Here is a 19,073-nt window from a genome sequence, read left to right as displayed (position 1 = left end):
TTATTTTTCAAAAATACTCATGTTGTAGATAAATAAAGATGTATGTTGGTGATACCTTTATTTTACTGAATACAATTGACTGAAAACGTAATATGATTTGACACGCCTTCACTTAACATTATTATTAGTATCTAAGTTAATTTCATAACTACACAATATATAAATCTATAACACGTCATTTTAAAAAAATAAACATTAGCACTATGTAAGAACATTAAATTATACAGCTTATTATAAAATATTGCATTTAACTGCATTAAATACAAGTTAACAAGAGAATCTACATTATTAGATACTCCTTTGTATAGATAACAGTGTTATTATCAAAATACAGAAATCTTCACACACTTTGTAAGGCAATGGGGGTTTATAGTTGTCTATTAATATCATGAAATTATAAACTAACTTTAAATTGGTTGAAAGAAAACTAGTCTAGCACCAATCTGCCATGTACGTAAAGTCATGGAACAACTTATGATCTGTGGCAGAGAGCGGGCGGGGTTCTTTGGGTGGCGTCAACACTGCTGCCTCAGACGTGAATTCACTATCAAAGTTGCTCACATCTTCTAAATTATTTATTGTTGGCACAAATGGTGGCTTTACTTTACGTAAAAGTAGTTGTTCCCAATTAACATTACGGAAGAAAGCTTGTTTCTTAACATCCTCTGCGTCCCTTTCAGAAGAGCCTAAACGTCGCTCAGGATTCTTTCTTAACAAGCGACGCATAAGGGCAATGGCTTCTAAAGACAATGTTCTAGGATAACGAACTTCATCATTAACAATGGAATCAAACACTTCGCCTTCGTCTTCTCCGGGGAAGGGCGACTCGCCAACCAACATTTCGAATATGAGAACGCCAAGTCCCCACCAATCTACAGCTCGAGTATATGAAGTTTCAGTTAAAACTTCAGGGGCAAGAAATTCTGGGGTACCGCAAAATGTACCAGTGCGATCGCCCCATCCCATACCTTCTTTGCAAAGACCAAAATCAGCTATCTTAACATACCCCTCAGTGTCTAAAAGTAAGTTGTCTAACTTTAAATCTCTATATATAATATTATTTTCATGTAAATACTGTAGGCCTAATACTACACAAGCTGCATAAAAAACTGCCCTAGGTTCAGTGAACACATCAGCATGAATGTGCATCATCAGATCACCCCCTGCTGCATATTCCATCACAAAACATACATGTTGTTCGGTTTGGAAACATGCAAATAAATTAACCAAAAATGGATGTCTGATGGCATTTGCCACCTCAAAGATCCTCTTTTCAGACAGCAAAGAATCTACTTCATCTCTGGCTATGATATCACCTTTTTTTAAAGCTTTTATTGCAAAATATTCATTAGTGGGTCTGTATTGAGCAAGAATTACTTTGCCAAAGTGCCCTCTGCCTAGGACACTCAATAATCTGAAACTTTCCATAGACATGTCTCCAGATTGCCTTCTGGAATCCTGTTCCTTCCCCATAGTATCTATTACTGATGACGAACGAGAAGAGGAAATTCTCATGTTACTAGTAACTTCAACAATTTGGTCTTCATTGCTAGGAAATTCTAAAACCAATTTGGGGGATGGTGAAGGTGGATACTCCACTAAAGGTGTATCACAAGATGGTGTTTGAGGTTCTTTTGTGACATAATTATCCCTTGTATAAGAATCTTCTAAAAATGCAAATGCTTCTTGGAGTTCTTTCTCCATTCTCAAAGTAGAAACATTAGGAGGAGGTTGAAATGGCAAAGTTGGCTGAGTAGGGGGGGTGGTTGGCAGTTGAGGTGTGACAGGTGTGGAAGGAAGACCCAATGGTCTTATTCCTGCCATACCTCCTAAAGTTATATTAGGATTTTCAATTTCTCTGTTATCAATGGATGCAGATTCAAAGCTATGTTGCTGAGATTGATTCATATGAGCAGTTTGAATGTTTTGAATTGAGGGAGAAGAGCGTTTTAAGAGCCTGCCTAGCACAACAGCTGGAATGTGCATTTCGCCATATGAAGGCCTAGGTATATTCTTGCCTTGTTGCTTGATAATTTTCCTTTGACGTTGTAGTTTGGGTTTTCTTGAAATAATCGGATTTAAGAACTTAATTTCTGCAAAGAGAAGACCTTGAGGTTCAAGCTCCAACGCCATTCCGTGTCGAATATCGTCGATAAATTCTTCCAATCTTAACACTTTAACAGCACAAAGCCCACGCCAATCCTTCCAGTGGATGCCAATTTCCAGTTCTCTTGATTTATCCAGTTTTATGGTGAATCTGAAACATTTAGTTATTATATGTTAATTGACATTCTTACAGCTTATAGTCATAAACCACTTTATGTTGTACTAAATTGAAACAATGCTTTGATGTCAAATTCATGTAATAGCAATCAAAATTGGCAATGTGCTCTCAGATTTGATGAGTCTACTTAAAGCATAATAATATGCTTATACCATTGGTACAACAACAAGTACCATAATATAAATGACTAAAGCTCATGTGTCATGACACCTCATTTAAGATGTGTCTCATATTATTATTGCATTTCAGATTGCAGGTTAAAGCCTACACTACTGCAAGGACTTCTCCCACTAATTTGTGTAAAAGGGTGGCGAATTTATCAATAGGCTTTTCCAGTTATTGAATACTTTAATAATTAAGTCATATTTTTTATATAAATTTTATATTAAATTATTTTTTGCAACAAAAGGTTTTTTATTTATTTTCCTCTTCAGATTAGCCTCAAAAACTATAAAACAGGGTTATACTATTTAACCATAAAGATAACAAATCTATAACAAAATATAGTTATATGGTAATTCATGTTAACTGGCAGATTAGGGCCATGTTTGTTGAGAACTACAACTTTTAGTCACACGGTAAATATATGAACAGCAAGTAGATAAGATATGAGTAACAGCAAGGAATTATTGAGATTGTCATACAAGGAAGTTGTGATACAAAGATATATTCAATTAATTGGTTTCTGATTTGTTATATAAGATTTAGTATCACAACAGTCATGCAACATAATAATTCTAAAATATTGTTGGTGACACATTGGTCTTGATTTATAAGTTACAATTTCAGAACTCACCTTTGATCCCATGCTTGTTGTGAGCATGGCCTCCAACTGGTCTGAGCAACATTATGGTTGTCTAGTTTTAAAACAGCCATTATTTCATTACTTGTGTCTTCCTTTATGCTGTATGTGTACTTCATTGAATTACGTATTGTAACTCCCTTAACAAATGACTTCAAATCTGAAGGGCTGGCCATAGGATCACGACGGGTTCTGCCGGGCACATCTTCTAGCAAATCTTGACAACCCATCAATCTTACTTCTAATGTGCCAGTGACTTGGACACAAGGACTGATCAAAGGTGCAGGAGATAGAAACTGAGCGCGAGAGCCACTACCACCTGATAAGCTCACATATCCAGGGCTAGATCCTGTACTACGTAACTCATGTCCTAATTCTATAAATGCAGGACTCTCAGAAGGAAGCTCCTGTCTACGCATGTCCAGAGACCTGCGTAACAAATCCAACTTTTGTGATGATTCTAAAAGGCTTGTTTGAGCTTCTTGCAAAGCTTTTTTGTCAGTTACTTTCTTGTCACTCTGTAATAGTCTTATGGCATTCTTAGACCCCTCCACAACAGCTGCCTCAATTCTTAATCGGTTTCGGAGTTCAGCAATTCTTTCATCCAACAGTGCAGCTACTCCACTTATATCAGAACTCTTTCCATCTCCATTTGCACCTGCAGTGTCACCTCTTTGTTGTTTACTCAGCTTAGAAATACGTAACTTTAAATATTCAATTTTGTCTTTAGAGTCAGCTAGCATTTGGTGAGCTTCAGCAAGTAGCTTCTTGTCCCTGGATTGGTTGCTGCTGCTGATACTTTGTATCATATTTTCGGCACCCTGTTTCACTTTCAGCTCTATGTTTAGCTGTTTTTCAAGTGATGCCAGTTTGCGGTCTGTCGTAGCTTCACCAAGTTGCCTTTGTTGTTGGGCTGCTTCAGAAGCGAGAATAATCTCTTCATCGTAAGAAAGGTCCTCGGGTGAGGTAGGAGTGGACTGGCCGCGAGACAGTAGGAGCTGAGACTCCAGTTCTTGTAAGTCCGATTTGAGTTCATTGAGCTTGATATTGGCCTTTTTCACGATGTTGGCGACATCTGAGAGCGATCTTCTATCAGTAGCCACCTCGCGTAATTTCTCAGCACCCTCTTTTATTTTAAGTTCTTTACGTATTTCTCTACGTATGACATCCTTGAGCTCTTCCAACTTAGACGGCAAAGCTATTTCTGGAATACACTCCGTTTTAATACCATACTTGACACCGAGCTCCTGGAGAACTGGGTGTCGAACATAATCACTGTGGTAATAACCTGGCTCTGCCATAATTGAGGATGCACAGTCTAACGTCAGTTAACCATAATTATGTGGGAAAATATCACTACTATTGCTTAAAGATCACAAAACGTAGATTGACTTATAACGTTTCTCAATGGGAACCACGCTCGATATTTTAAACGAAATCATGATAAAATGTATGATTTGATCGTTTTTATTAAATTAATCACAAAACAAAACAATCTATACAAGTGAATCGTTCAACGAAACCAACGAAACGATGAAACCCTACCATTATACCATAGACAACATATGATGATTTATAGTATACCATCAACAAGCTTGGCCCCTGTTTAGCTTTAGTATCTCTTGGATCATAATTATTAAAATCAAAAGGAAGTGCGTAAAGATATGGGAACAATTTTATATCTTAATTTTCCTTAAGAAACAGAGGTTTCAAAATATGAATAGATATGTGTCGTATTAACTAGGTGCATAACTAACTCAATTTACACTAGACACACTAGTTTCAAATATTTTGATTTTTGTTTGTTACTACTGACTGTTGTCTTGCCTATTTTCTATTTATAAATTTTCAATTCTATTCATTCATGATCCTTGAGCATGTGCTACAATTTTTAGATTATCTAAACGTAATCATAGTTATATAAATATTTGGCTGTTTAAGTATTTCCAATTTAGTTTTGTCTCAATAAAAATAAATATTTTATTCTATAAGAATACAAAATAACAATACAAAAATATTGCCGAAAATTACGAAAATCTGCGTGCATTGCGCTGTCAGTGTCACGAGTTGCCAAATGGATATTTTTTATCTGTTACCGAGTTCCGAAAGCCTACTTAAAACTTTCACTTCCTTTTTATGTAAAATCTGCTAGTATAACCGTTTACTTTTATTACACAGCAGTTCATGTTTTCGTTTTTGTTATATTTGAGATTATAATTGCATATAGATTCCATTTTAATTCATAGAATTTACTGGAAAAAGGACTATCTGACTCTGTCAAAACGAGGCGCCAGTTGTTGAAAGAAAGAACACCTATCATCTGTCACACTTACGAAAGCTTGGTCATTCGTTTTAATGGAAAAATAATGCCAGTTAAAGTTGATATAACTCCACCGCCTCCAGCTAACTCAAAACAGCCTGGGGTAACAAAGTCATTGCTTTATAACGGCTCTAAATTCCAAGGGCACCAAAAAAGCAAAGGTAACTCTTATGAGGTCGAAGTGGTTTTACAGGTTAGTAACAAAAACAAAGTACGCAATATTGATAAACTTAGAATATTCAGTATAATTTATAAGTTTGCTTATTAGTTTTCAGTGTGCTATTGTACTTATCTTACTGTTGAGACACGTCGTGGCTAACAGAATGAGACACAAGTGCAACTTATGATGTTTATTGGAGAAATTACGTGACATAGTTGTATAATAAACAACTATGATAAGAAATTTATTTTTACGTTATATTTACAGCATGTAGATGAAGAAAACTCATACCTTTGTGGGTATTTAAAAATAAAAGGGTTAACAGAGGAGTTTCCAACCCTAACAACCTTTTTCGATGGAGAAATTATATCAGCTAAGTATCCCTTTCTCACAAGAAAGTGGGATGCAGATGAGGATGTTGACAGAAAACATTGGGTAAGTAACTTATTCTATTTCCTACAAAAAATATTAATTACTTTAATACTTAACAAACATATTTTGTTACAGAGTAAATTTGATTTGTTTGTACCATATTTAAAGACATTCAATTCAGATTCATTTGACTATGACTCTCTTGCAAAGGCTGACTATGTATTTATGAGGTGGAAAGAACACTTTTTAGTGCCAGATCATACAATAAAGGATATAAATGGTGCTTCTTTTGCTGGTTTTTACTATATATGCTTCCATAAGTCTGCTGCCACTATAGAAGGTTATTATTATCACAGGAGTTCAGAATGGTGAGTGTTTTTATTTATTTATTTATGGTCTTATGTCAATTAGAATTTAAGGGATTTTTTTTTATATAAAACTTCTCTTATTTTATGACTAATAGATGGGCCCATTTGCCACAACAATCATACATAATAAAAAATAATAGTTAATTATTATTTATTGCAATTAATTATTTGATTGTTGGTGTCTGTGGGTCTTATTTCAGAGTTAATATAGTCAAAGACTTATTTCTTTGCTTTTGTTAAGTTTTAATTACATTTGGTGTAAAAATATTGTTTCATTAGTCTGAGTTTTTGTTTTCTGTAGGATCTGTCAGTGATATGTTAGTGTGTGTATATTTCCTTTATTGTGTCATAATAGTGAAACATGTATAAATGTTTATAGCTTGCCATTTCTTGCTATTTTTAAAATATTTGATGATGGCAATTTAAAGAACCCAAACAAATTGTTACTGGATGCCTCAAGTGTACAAATTTGTCTTTTAGTCATAATTTCTAGAAACTCATGCTGGCTCTCTGCCATTGCTCATGTGTATGCAATTAAAATAGATAGAGGATATAAATTGACTTTGTGCATTTTGGCAATTTGAGAATAACTAGTGAATTTTGTGTTGATTTTCAGGTATCAGTCTTTGACTTTAAGTCATGTACCGGAACACAGCATCCAAATTTATGAGTTTAGATGAAATCGCCATGTGAAAACTTAAAAATTTGGATTGGTACTTTTGTGTCCGCTAGTACTTACTTGTTCATTAAGTCTTAACTTCAGTCAGTATCCAAAATGTGTAAAGATTTCCAATGTTGTATTTATTCAGTAATTTAAGATAAAGATGTCAGGGCTAATAATAGAACATTCAGAACAAAATAATTCAGAAATGTAATTTTACACATGATTCATGAACAACATTGTGTTATATTCTGTTTTTGCACATACTTCAGTGTCGAGGCGCTACAATTGTAGAATAGTCAGAGAAGAAGTGTTATTACTTCATAAAATTAAGCAGATAACAAATAGGAGCTCAGTTGCTGATATCTTTATGTTAGCCACCCCTAGTTCACACATTGTTTGTGTTTTTAAAACTTATAAACATAAATGTTAATTGTAATTATATGACATGTTAAGTTTCTTAATAATACTATGTATTATTATTGTGATATTTTGTACAAATAACTTGCATGTAAGTTGTTGTTGCTATTTTTAAATGATCATCGGTTTTGTTATGAGTTTTATGTACAATAGTCAGTTATAGTTACCTTACTTCATGTTTATTGGAGTATGTGCAAGTACAGGGAATCTCGTTTTACTGAACAAGTTAATATATCATTTGGCACCACCTAGTAGGAACTATTATCAATGTTATTGATAAAATTGAATATTTTTTTTCAATAAAACACATACAGTAAACCTTCTTCTTTTTCTTTTAGCTACGCTACTAACCTTCCTTTGCAAATAAAATTAATGTTATAAAACAAGACATACCAATTTGCCCTTTACGACAAATAAAAATGCGATCGTCAATTTGATTTCAGTTTTAATGTAACACATTTACTATTTACAATAAAATACTGGCATTGATAAATTTATAGTTATAAATATTCATCAAATATCATCATCCAGTGAATAAGCAAATTTTCTTAGATTTTATATAATTTTCAAGACATTTTGATGATCAATATTCTATTGACTAAAATCTTATAATATTTGTACAATAGTCCATTTGATATTTTTAAGATTTAATATATACGTAAATCTTGGAACAAGTAGACATATTATATGCATTAAAATAAACTTTTTGCATAGTACAAAAACAGGCGTTTTTAATAAAGCCAATTTTTAATTTCATAAAAGTATTTTTATATTTAAGTTTTTTTTCGATTTAAAATATATGAATTCAGGCCGTTTTTGTACTTTTTAATGATACATACTACACAGATTATTTGGTTAGCTTGAGGGTTAGAAATACAGCTAACCAAAATATATTTAAAAAAATACACTGGAGTTTTTATAAAATGTATATGAGGCTTTAATACAGAAGAAGTTTATCACAATAAGGATTTCTTGTTTTTGTGGATTTTATGATGTACATATACTATTCAGTATCTAGAACTTGTGTTTAGCTAAAGCAAAGAGTCCATGAGTACAATAAAAAACATGAACCTCTTAATCATCCTTAAAGTGCTACTGAATAGTTCTTCCCCAACTTTTGTTGGAGATTGAAAAAAACTTGTGGTAAACTTACTTCTGTCTCTATATAATCTAAACGCGTATTAGGCTCAAAGTTGCAAAACCTACATGCATAAACATGACACAAAAATAGAAGAGATAATGGCAAATATAATTATTTTCCTTAACTAATAAATTGAGGGAATTATATATTTATAGAGGATATGTATATTTTTGTAGTAGTGAACAGATATGAATTAAATCACAAATACATTACTTGAAGGTAATTGGAGACTTGCCTAAAACATGATTGGCTAAGCAGCACAACCCCAGGGATGTAAAAACAGATCTAAATTGCTAATTCTTTAAAAAGAAATATTATTTTGTACCTTTATCACTAAAATTCATTTTTCGTAACTTAAAATTTACAAAGTTGCACCTCGTTATAAAGTGATGTTCAATTTTTAAAACTGATATAATATAAGTTAGGAGTCACATCATTGAGCCTATTCAGAATAATATTTATCTTAATTTCGAAACCATAAATATATCAGATTATAAAAATACATTTAATTCATCTACTTTCTAGAAAGTTTCATATACATAGTAAGTTATAATGCGACGAAAAACTAAATACTTAAACTAAGCTTTGGTGGGATCGTTATTGTGTAATAATATGTAAATAGTTCGGTAATGTAGGTATTCAGCCCTTGAGTTACGAAAGCACAAAAATGTGAATGTATTTTGAAATGCAAGTACTCTCGAATAAAGCCTTTCACTTATATTTAGCATGTAAAATAACATCTTGCGGTATCGAGAAGAAGAATTTATATAAACTTAAATTACTAAAGTGGCAAGTATACACTTAGTTAAGAAGGTATATAATATAGATAGTTACATACAGAACGTTGCATTTTGCGGAGTACATGTTTTGGTGGGTTTTAAGTGTCCGATTTTGCATTTAAATTGTTTGAAACTAAAAATACGAACAAACACCTACTAGCTATATCTACACACATCATAAACACAAAACATTGAGTTGGGTTACAAGTATCAATAGAAAGGAATAGCTTCTTGAGAAAATTGCTGGCAAGCCCGTGCCAATTAATCAGTATACCTAAACAAACAAATATGTATAAATAATAATACTTATATTTTGCGATACCTACTACAAACAGCAAACATCTAAAGACAATACATTCACAACGAAAAAATTATATAAAAATATACATCAAATAAATATAAATTGATAATTATCATCATTAGAACAATTTACATCAACATAATATAAAACAACAATAATACTATGTGAACAATTTATCAGTAGCAAAATAAAACACTTAAATTAGAAGATATTTACAGAACTTAAAACTTCTAACAAAAATATAATAACTTAATTATGACTGTAATATTTGGCTTTGAAATAAATAGGCTAATATATTGAAAGCTATGGACAGAAATGCCTGAACGGAATAAGAGAGAATAAAAATTATTTTAAATAACTTTGACTTGCACATGCTAAGTAGCTACGATATTTGTTATTAGGGTTGTGCCTATTAATCGTAATTGTAATAAGATGTTTAGTCTACATAAGGGCAATAATCATTTTCCCCATAGCTTCCATTATACGTCGTCGGGTAACATCGAATTGTCTAACATAGCTGTGTGAAAGCTATCTTTTTGAAGTTCCTTCACTGCTAAACCAATGTCTCAGGCCGAGGAGACTGTAGAGGTCCTGGTTGTTCGTGTGAGATCGCATCGGGTTAGCATGGTGTTGGACCATACGACGGATGTATCCCTTCAGTTGGTCGGGGTATGCTGCTGCTACGCCTGCGTAACTTGCATGGGGATAGCCGTGAAGCCGGAAGTTATGGGGATAAGAATGATGGTGACGCCGAGGGTTCTCATGTGAGTTGTATACACCGCCCACTTGGTTACGGCCAGGCCAATAATCTTGCAGATAACGGAACGGATAATCCGGTGGCGGTGTTGGAGAGTGCTGACTTTGCCAAGGATAGCGATAAAACACATCATATTTGGGGTAAATATGCGCTGGAGCTTTGTTATTAATAGCCACATCTAGGGGAGCATGGGCAGACATAGCTTCCATATCCTGATCTTTTGGTTTATTGCGACGATATTGAAGTTTAGTACGGGTGCCCAAAATGCTGTCGTCTTTCAGTACATGTTTGTTTTGTTCTTTGGTATAATTGTCGTCAGTAGTAACGTCAGCATATCTACTTATGAGTTTAATCGCTTCTCCAATGTCGGAATAGTCGTTCTCGGGACTTAGCTTGCTCTGATCACCGTCTTTTTTCAACATTTGTGGAGATGCGTTGGACGCATCTGTTTCATTCTTAGTTTCAGATTTTGTTATATTTTGAATTGCCGTATTGGCTTCAGCAATATTCGTCGCAATATTCTCAATCTCAGTTAAGATAGATTCCTTACTATTTTCTTGATTATCTGTCACAGTCTGGTTTTGTGTATTGAAAAGAATGGGGTCAATATTAACGTGTCCAAAAACTAATTCCTTTTGTCCTTCGTCGGTATTATTATTTACTGATTCTATTTCAGTTATATTAGCGACAGGGCTGTCACGCTTAGGTTTATCTGGATGATGCGCGTTAGTCAAAACATTTTGGTTTACCATGTAGGAACCATCGACTGTAGCTGTGTCGTTTTGAAGTGAATTTTGAAGTTTTAACAATTCTAGTTCAGCTTCAATGCTAGCGTCGCCATTTGTTTTAGTCTCGTCTTTTTTGTCAATCTTTACGTAGTTCGGCTGCAGCTCTTGAGCCTGAAATAAGTAATTTTGTATGAATATTGGATGTAAGTACTAAATTGCTGAAATATTAAGTTATATTTCAGCAATTCATTGTTGGGTTGAGCAGTTATTAGATATTTCATTGCTATGTCATATTTCATTAGTAAACTTATATCTTACCTGTGCCGACGGCTCTTGTCCCTGAAGCGGTGCCGCTTGGGGATCTAAACCAATGGGTATTGAAAGCTGCAACGGTCCTGGTTCAGCATCACCGTAGTCGTACAACACGTCTCCGCTTGGAGCTGAAGTGACGAACCAAGCATTCAGATGCTCCAGCAGAATACGTTCATGTTCGTCTTTGTTTACAGTCACCACCTGCAAATGACGACAAAATTAATTAGTGCTAAGACTTTAATTGCACAAGTTATCAATATTGGGACAATGTTTCGAGGTAAACGAATTTTTTCTTTTTGAGTACCAACCTGTACGCAACCGTTCCGATCGAGTCTCTGGCCTTCAGGGCAATTCAGAGGCGTAATAAACAGGGACTTGGTGGTGATTCTCCGCGGAGGGGCATTTTGGTTGCCGCTCTCTGGGCTCTGGAGCCAAGACTTCCAGGCGAGCTCAGCGGCCTGCCGGTCGAGGGTGCGCGGCGGGGCGCGGGTGGTGGCCACAGGCGCCGGCGCCGGCGGCTCTGCCCCGGGTTCCGCCTTCACTAGTGCACACGACACCAGCAATACCGTTGTCCACGTGTACCACATCGCAAACACCTGGAATTAAACAAATATTTATTAACTCTACAAAATTTTATCAGAAAATGCAAGGCTAGATACGAATCTATCACGATTTCTCTGCTGAAGTATCTAAGAGATTGCTCACGGAACCAAACGCGATGCGATGTCAACTGGATCAAGGTACGACCTCATCCATTAGTTCAATAGCTCGTGTTCGAATCGACGGTATTCATTGGACGTTTTACATATCTATTGCTTTGAACTAATTATAGTACCCTGTAATGCATTTATGTGTTAAAACCTTTTTGGCACTTTGAATGACTATGAACTTAATGTGTGTCATTATGCTTAATTACGATTACCTATTATTAAGCGGTAACGAAGTTTTACATGTCGAGGAGGGGAGATAATGGCCCACATCAAAAATATAACTTATGTTAATTAACATTCGAATAGAAATTTGAAGCAATCGTAGTGTCAATAAAGATAGCAATCCATCAACCTTAATTAGAGAACCAAAAAGATTCGTGAATGTAGTCTGATCATCAGCGACTGACCTTGAGGCCCTTTATCATTGGAAAGTGAAAGCTACTCATAGACAAGTGTAGGGCACTTAAGATGCCTTCACTTTTAACCAGCGTTAAATTTAACGCCCCTGCTTATATTGCTAAGTGCAAAGGTGTAAACCGATAAATATGTCGACTATTTTTAATAGCTCTTAATGAATTGTGGTGATTGCAACCACGCGCTTGTTTGGCGCGACCGTAAAATCATTATCACTTAAAACGATATTTAAATTTATCTGTTAAATAATCTAACAGGTATCTCTTAACCTATCAAAAAAATTTTTATCTAGTCATGATTACAGATTTAGTTTTAGGACATCGACATTCCTTCCATATCATGATACTTGATCCAAATTAACAAAAATAGAATAACGAATAAGGTAGGTATACGTCTATCTTTCTCGTCAAAACCGCCCCTAAACCGGTTGCACGGAACATGGTATGCTGAAATATTATGGGAGGTGGAAGCTGTATTCCTAAGAGAGGACACATTTTTCTTAGCAAAAAGCAAAATCCACGCAGGCGGAGTTGCGGAAAAACATATTATGCTGTTAATACAAAGTAAATTTTGAGGACATTATTCTGGTTGACTAGTATCTATCAATTACTTTTTCGCTTTCTATGTGTTTTCTCTTTTAGTGAGTGAGTATGTACATATTAGACGTCTTAATATACACTTTTGTCTTTATTATGAATTGTGGACTATTACAACGATTTTACGAATTGAACCATTATTAAAAGTTATATATTTATATATAACTTTTTGGAAGCTACGAGTAATGTAGACACAACCGGAACGTTAATTGATAGTTATCCAATGGCATTAACAAACAAATAAAGAATTTCTAACCAAAAATTTCTAAGGCCTTGAATAGGTAAACCTAGCTAAAAAAGAAAAAGAACATCTTTCCGTATTTATATTATGGTAGGTAACTTTCTAATATTACCTATAAGTCTTTGACTGAACGCTTGCGGGTATTACCTACCAGAAGTTTTTAAAATAGAATTTATATCACCATTTGGACATGCAAAGATTCACCGCTACAGATTTCGTATATTATGAATGAGTCATATATTGCTCTTCAACAGTATACGATTCATTTAGTCAAACACAAACAAAATGATTGATTGTCTTTATGAACGACAGGTATTATAAACATGATAAGTAATATATAAACAATTTTGAAGATGTACAAACAGATGCGATGCGTGTTCAACGTATATTCGCTTGTAAAATTTCAAATCTGTTTATGTTAGGATAAAATACACTATTATAAATATGTTATAAACTTGAACTTACGTAAAGGTTATGAGATAATCCGACAAGGATTTTAAGTAAGTAGTTCCTTTCACTAAAACGAAACAACCTAGGTGTAAAGTTATTTAAAACTGAATACTTGTTCTTTATAGCCTTTGAATGTTGTTTAGTATAATTAAAACATTATATAAAAACCATACAGAAATGAGCTTGGAATATAATAATACATTTGTTTCGACTGCTGACGAGCGGTAATAAAAAAGAAATATAATGATTTACTTTACTAGGCACTTCAAATAAAGGCTTTTTCAATGTCGGAGTAGGTAGGTGTACCAGCGACGTGCAGTCGACTATAACACAACAAATGCACGATTCCAACTATTGCACCATTGTGATGTCGACCAAGTCAACGGACGCGAGCTCAGTATTCTTTGATGCCATAACTTGTTTGCATTATATTATGCGCAGTTTAATTACTCGTTTGTTTTGTAAGAACACTGAGCACATGTGGTGGAGGAAGCCATGTTTAGAAGATCCTGACTTCAAAGCTTATCATTTCATAGCATGAACGCGTAATTGCTTCTCCGCTGCACATTGTTACCAAGAAATTCTAATAGAAAGCTGTAGGTAGTAATATAGGTAATGTTGTGAGGTTTTATCCGCAACTTTAATAATACTTCCATTATCTTTGAGTAGGGAACAAATTCGTTCCAGCGAATGAAACATTGCTATTAAAAAGGTCAACCAATTGGCTACTTCTTACACATGGAAGAGGTTCATTAACAGCTTAATTAATTTCAAAGTGTGTAAAACATAACATTACATAACACTTGTATGTAAATAACGCATTATTGTTTAGCGACAATGTTGTGAATAGTCATAGTTCCCTTGACCCCGGTTAAGTGAAACACGCTTATGGTGGATCTGTTGTACTCGAGTAAATAATTTAGTGCGCAAAACAAGGGCAATGGCTGTTGACCCCGTCGCGATCTATTGGCGGCATCTGGCAATGATCTCGCATCAGGCGCCGCACGCGCACGCGGAAGCTTCTCGCGGGAATTGACCGTGTTTCAATGGGTGCTTGATTGAAGCATACTTTATACTGCATTCTCTGGTGTGAAAAGGATTAGAAAGCGGGATTATACTCGTTGAATGTTACTTGAGATTTTCTCCCATCGAATCATGCGGTTCCTCGGAGCATGCCGTGTATTGGAATTCCGTATACGCTAGGGATTATGAAGCTATGTGCGTCTCCGACTACGTTTGACCTAATGAAATCATTCTGTTTACATAAAACAGATACATGTCGGGTATTCCGTTTGGGTGTATTATTATCGGCGCGGACCAAATCCTCGAATGTTGAACCCTACCTTGACATGCATGCGAGAGCGAGACAAGACAGTTGCGGAACAGAGGTGCGTCGGCGCAGGGTTGCACATAAATAGCTTTCCAGTCAGAACTCGACTCGAGTGCTTTTAAGAATAATTTGGTGCGTGTATGGGTACGTTTTTATTAAGATATTTTCGATAGAGCTGGTATTACTTGGTCCGGAGCTAGATTCCGTTTAAAATTACTTTTGTTCTAATATAGTCCAGTGGTTTTCGTTTAACATCCCTAAGGGTTGGAATAGGAAGTTGTTCTCACGTCACGCTTCGAACGCCACCCTCCAAGCGGCAGGTGTTTCTATTCAAATTTATTTGTAGGTTGTGTATAAAAAGTATCAATTCAATTTCGGAATGTAAAAAAATCATTCACCTGTTTTTCTATTTATGGTTTGATACCTTCAATACAATAATATGCTGCAGGTTTCCAAGTTGCAAAATGAACAAGAGCTGAAAATTTAGTAATCTCTCGAAAGTTGTTTATTTTTATAAGACTTTTCACACATTATTCTAGTCACAGCTTGACAATTATGACAAGAGCTATTGCGCTACTCGTGACGTTAGCACACGTGCCTTGATATTGCCCATTTTGCCCATTGTTTGGTAATTGTAATGTTGCGGCGAGAAAGTGCCCCCGCTAACTGGTCAGACACGATGTCGGCCAGATTTGCATATTAGGTAACTGATTGATATTCCTCCGAACAGGATATAGGGATCATGATTTTTGACATTTACGATATTTTTCACCTAATTTCAACGAAATTAATGAACTCTGCTTAATGTCATGCAATGCCTCTTATGGCAAGTGACGTTTTGGCAATCGTAAGCGTCCATAGAGAACATTTGAATGAGATGACACGATATTAAACGAAACGTTTTCTATTAACGCGAAAGATTTTAGAAATGACAATACCCAGGCTAGTTGGACTGGAATAGTTTAATGAAATAATTTGTAGGATTAATAACTATTTGTATGTCAATTTGAATATTGCGTGTCGTCCACTCGCGCGCACTTAATTACGTACATCTAATATTGGAAATCAATTAACTGACATTACGTATGGTTCAATGAGCAATCATTTAAGTTTAATTTGATTTTTGATGGTACATGTGGCTAAGTTTAATAGCTATCAACTTGAATGAGGGCTTTAACGTGTCTATAAACCTACTTAGAGGTTCTGAGGTGTGCTAAGAGTCGTCTTAATCCTTGATTGACGACTTATAAGGTAGTAGGTACCTACTTATTCTATTTATCTTCACCGGGATTGCAGATTCTCTCGAAAGAAATAATTTTACATCTTTGATTGTATTTTATTTAAATAAATAGACAGGTATAGGTAACTGTTTTGTTGACGGAGGAGTCTTTAAATTGTAGAGACAATGGACTGAGTATTGAATGGGGACTTCACTGAAATAGAGAACAAATGTTTCTAAATACAACATCAGTTTGGATTTATGAGACTTTTACATACCTACTTCTACATACAGTATAATACATCGTATAATGTTTTACTTTATTGGATGCATTTTATGGAATTTTTTTATCGTTGAATATTGCATAACTTTGTCTTTGTCTGTTATATCTTAAATAGATTTTCATTATGCAATCTGTGACATTTTCTCTTTTGTTAAAATCAGGAATCCATTGTTACCACAAAACACCGTTATTTCTAATTGTTCGAGTAAAACTGAGGCCAGGGACCGTGTAATGTTCTCCGAGTGGTAGAAAGGAATGGAGTTATGCAGGCAGTTGTTTCTGTCTCTTTTTCACAACAATGGTATGATACTTTAACACTTCGTAACTCGCTTCCAGTCACGACTAAATAGCCAGTAATGAGTGCGTCTTAATCACCGTGTCAGGTGTGAACAACGTTGGAACTATTTAGACATGGTTTCTAACAATTGATAGTTCATTGGCAGTTTTTAAAACCACCAACCGGTTTTTGTGGTTTTGATTTATTGATCTTAAACATAAGTTTCTTGAAATTAATATATCGAATTACCGAAATGGTTGGCGTGGCACAAGACCATAACGTGTTTTTTATAGCCCAATTATTTTAAGTGATATAATTGAATATAAATATATATGCATTTTTGTGGTTTGTCGAGTTCGAAGTCGACTCGATTACATTTTGATAAATTTCATACAGTTCGTATCCTAGGAAGCTGTTGAGGAACTCCAAATTCTAATGGAAACTAAATAATTCATAAGAGAATATTAAGTTTCCTGTATTAATTCAAGTGCACTAAAATTATTGGTTTTATTAAAAAGTAGTCGTTGAAGACCAATCGGGTAGAGAAGAAATCCGCCGGCCCGTCTGTTTAGGGCCTCAGTCTTCGTGGAAAATGAAACGTTACAACCGTACTGAACGATTATAGATTCAAATGTGCCTGCATAATAGATGAATGATCATCGTATATTTCGCTTATACGTTTCTGTTCACAAGTATGTAGTCCGCCAACAATGCTCGTGTATCTTCGTCCTTTTTTTGTAAGTAAATGTGTTTGGCCACGCTCAATCGTTTTGGCCTATAAATTCAGATGTAATAATTGTGTGTTCGGCTGTGCAGCTGCAGGTTTGTCACTCTCTTGGGCAAGTGTGTCGGTAGATGAGAGCGACCTACTGACTGAGTGGTTAGCATGTGCCGCGACATTTCACTATCATTCCTACATCTCGTCTACATTTCGGGTATTGCAAGGTCAACGTATTTATTTTACGTGACCGCTTTCATTGGTGTAGTTATTATTGAGACGTTTAGTTCTGTTGCTAAGCGAAATAATTGTCGCCGGTTCCTATCGCTGTTTTCGTTAGGTATTCAAGATATATGAGATGTCATATGTGTGTCGTGCGAATCCGTTGCCATTCTAAGCTGTGTCATGAGTTGCATCATCCAATCGTCGTGTTGAAATACTTTTACGTAGGCCTAATACGAAAGCAATATTTTTCTTATAACCGGATCTACAAGATAAACGACAATTAAAAGCGGTGAGCCGCAATCTGTTTTTAAAATCCGTATTAAGACAATTGTAGCCCATCAATGTCCAAAAACAATTAAGTGGTAACTAATCCAAGCTGCGTAGTACGCGCCGGCCTCAGACGCGCACAGCCGGCGGTGTTTATTTATAAAAACAGTCCATTCATCTCCCTTTAATTTTCAACTCTTTATTTAGACTTTAAAGACGATACGACACCAGTTTCACTTCCTAATTTTTAACACAAACTTTTGTTTTTGTTCAACTTTTGTTGATGGCTGATAATTGCATTTCAGATAAGGGACATCTTTTAAAATCTTAGCCGTCAGCTATCAGACCTTTTGTAAAAGTTGGTGTCGAAATCGGTTAGCGGCATTAAAATAATAAGATTATAATGTAAACCTTACATTCGAACGTTTAAATTTAAAACTTTTACGACTTTCTCCGTCGGGCTCCAGGATTTTAAATATGCATAACAAGTTTCACTGCTGAAGTCGGCACTTGTCGCTCTAATTTTTCTTCCGGCTCCCATTATCCGCCATATAAACGTACGGATCTGCTTTTTACACAAGTTGTAGGCAGTATAGGGCAGCTTTTGCGCGACATAGCGTTCTAATTAGTACTGAATTTCTTAAACGGTCGGATGGACGTTGCTAACGAGCGTGTACGAAACGAAATCGCATTCATCGTAGCGAGACGGATGCGTTCGGAATATAATCTTAGTATTTTTGGAAGGGAAACGGACTGCTTTGATGGTAGCCGTCGGCGACAGATTTCGCCGGTGAATAACAAATAATATATCACGCTCGGATTCATGGCCGCCGCTGTTGCCGCGCCCTGCACAATGAATATGCAGACTGTCGGCTTGTAAAGGTTACACGAATGCGTTGCCATAGGACTCGTTCCAATATTTATTATCCTTGTAAGTG

The 19,073-nt window shown here is 35.3% G+C and overlaps 3 protein-coding genes across 3 annotated transcripts in view; 1 reads left to right on the top strand and 2 right to left on the bottom strand.

Annotated features, from left to right (window-relative positions):
* Positions 1–41: 41 nt before the first annotated feature.
* LOC113491871 (serine/threonine-protein kinase N) lies at positions 42–4,642 on the bottom strand. Its single transcript, XM_026869060.1, has 2 exons — positions 3,081–4,642; positions 42–2,257 (listed from the first exon to the last, which is right to left on the bottom strand). Exons 1-2 carry the CDS (start codon positions 4,385–4,387, stop codon positions 433–435), a joined length of 3,132 nt encoding a protein of 1,043 aa, XP_026724861.1. The 5' UTR covers positions 4,388–4,642; the 3' UTR covers positions 42–432.
* A 522-nt stretch (positions 4,643–5,164) lies between these two features.
* Positions 5,165–7,705, top strand: LOC113491869 (glucose-induced degradation protein 4 homolog). Its single transcript, XM_026869058.1, has 4 exons — positions 5,165–5,599; positions 5,834–6,001; positions 6,074–6,306; positions 6,923–7,705. The coding sequence occupies exons 1-4, from the start codon at positions 5,453–5,455 to the stop codon at positions 6,984–6,986; spliced, it is 612 nt and encodes a 203-aa protein (XP_026724859.1). The 5' UTR covers positions 5,165–5,452; the 3' UTR covers positions 6,987–7,705.
* Positions 7,706–7,815: 110 nt separating this feature from the next.
* The window catches only part of LOC113491868, a 34,550-nt gene continuing 23,292 nt past the window's right edge, over positions 7,816–19,073 (bottom strand). Inside the window, exons 3-5 of the mRNA XM_026869057.1 lie at positions 11,714–12,001; positions 11,412–11,606; positions 7,816–11,264 (exon numbers count right to left, since the gene is read on the bottom strand). Coding sequence (XP_026724858.1) covers positions 10,137–11,264; positions 11,412–11,606; positions 11,714–11,992 — 1,602 coding nt within the window. The 5' untranslated portion in view covers positions 11,993–12,001 and the 3' untranslated portion in view covers positions 7,816–10,136. The remainder of the gene's footprint in view (positions 11,265–11,411; positions 11,607–11,713; positions 12,002–19,073) is intronic.

Source organism: Trichoplusia ni, chromosome 3 (assembly GCF_003590095.1).
Source record: "Trichoplusia ni isolate ovarian cell line Hi5 chromosome 3, tn1, whole genome shotgun sequence".
Classification (NCBI taxonomy): domain Eukaryota; kingdom Metazoa; phylum Arthropoda; class Insecta; order Lepidoptera; family Noctuidae; genus Trichoplusia; species Trichoplusia ni.
This window is presented reverse-complemented; position numbering and strand designations above follow the sequence as displayed.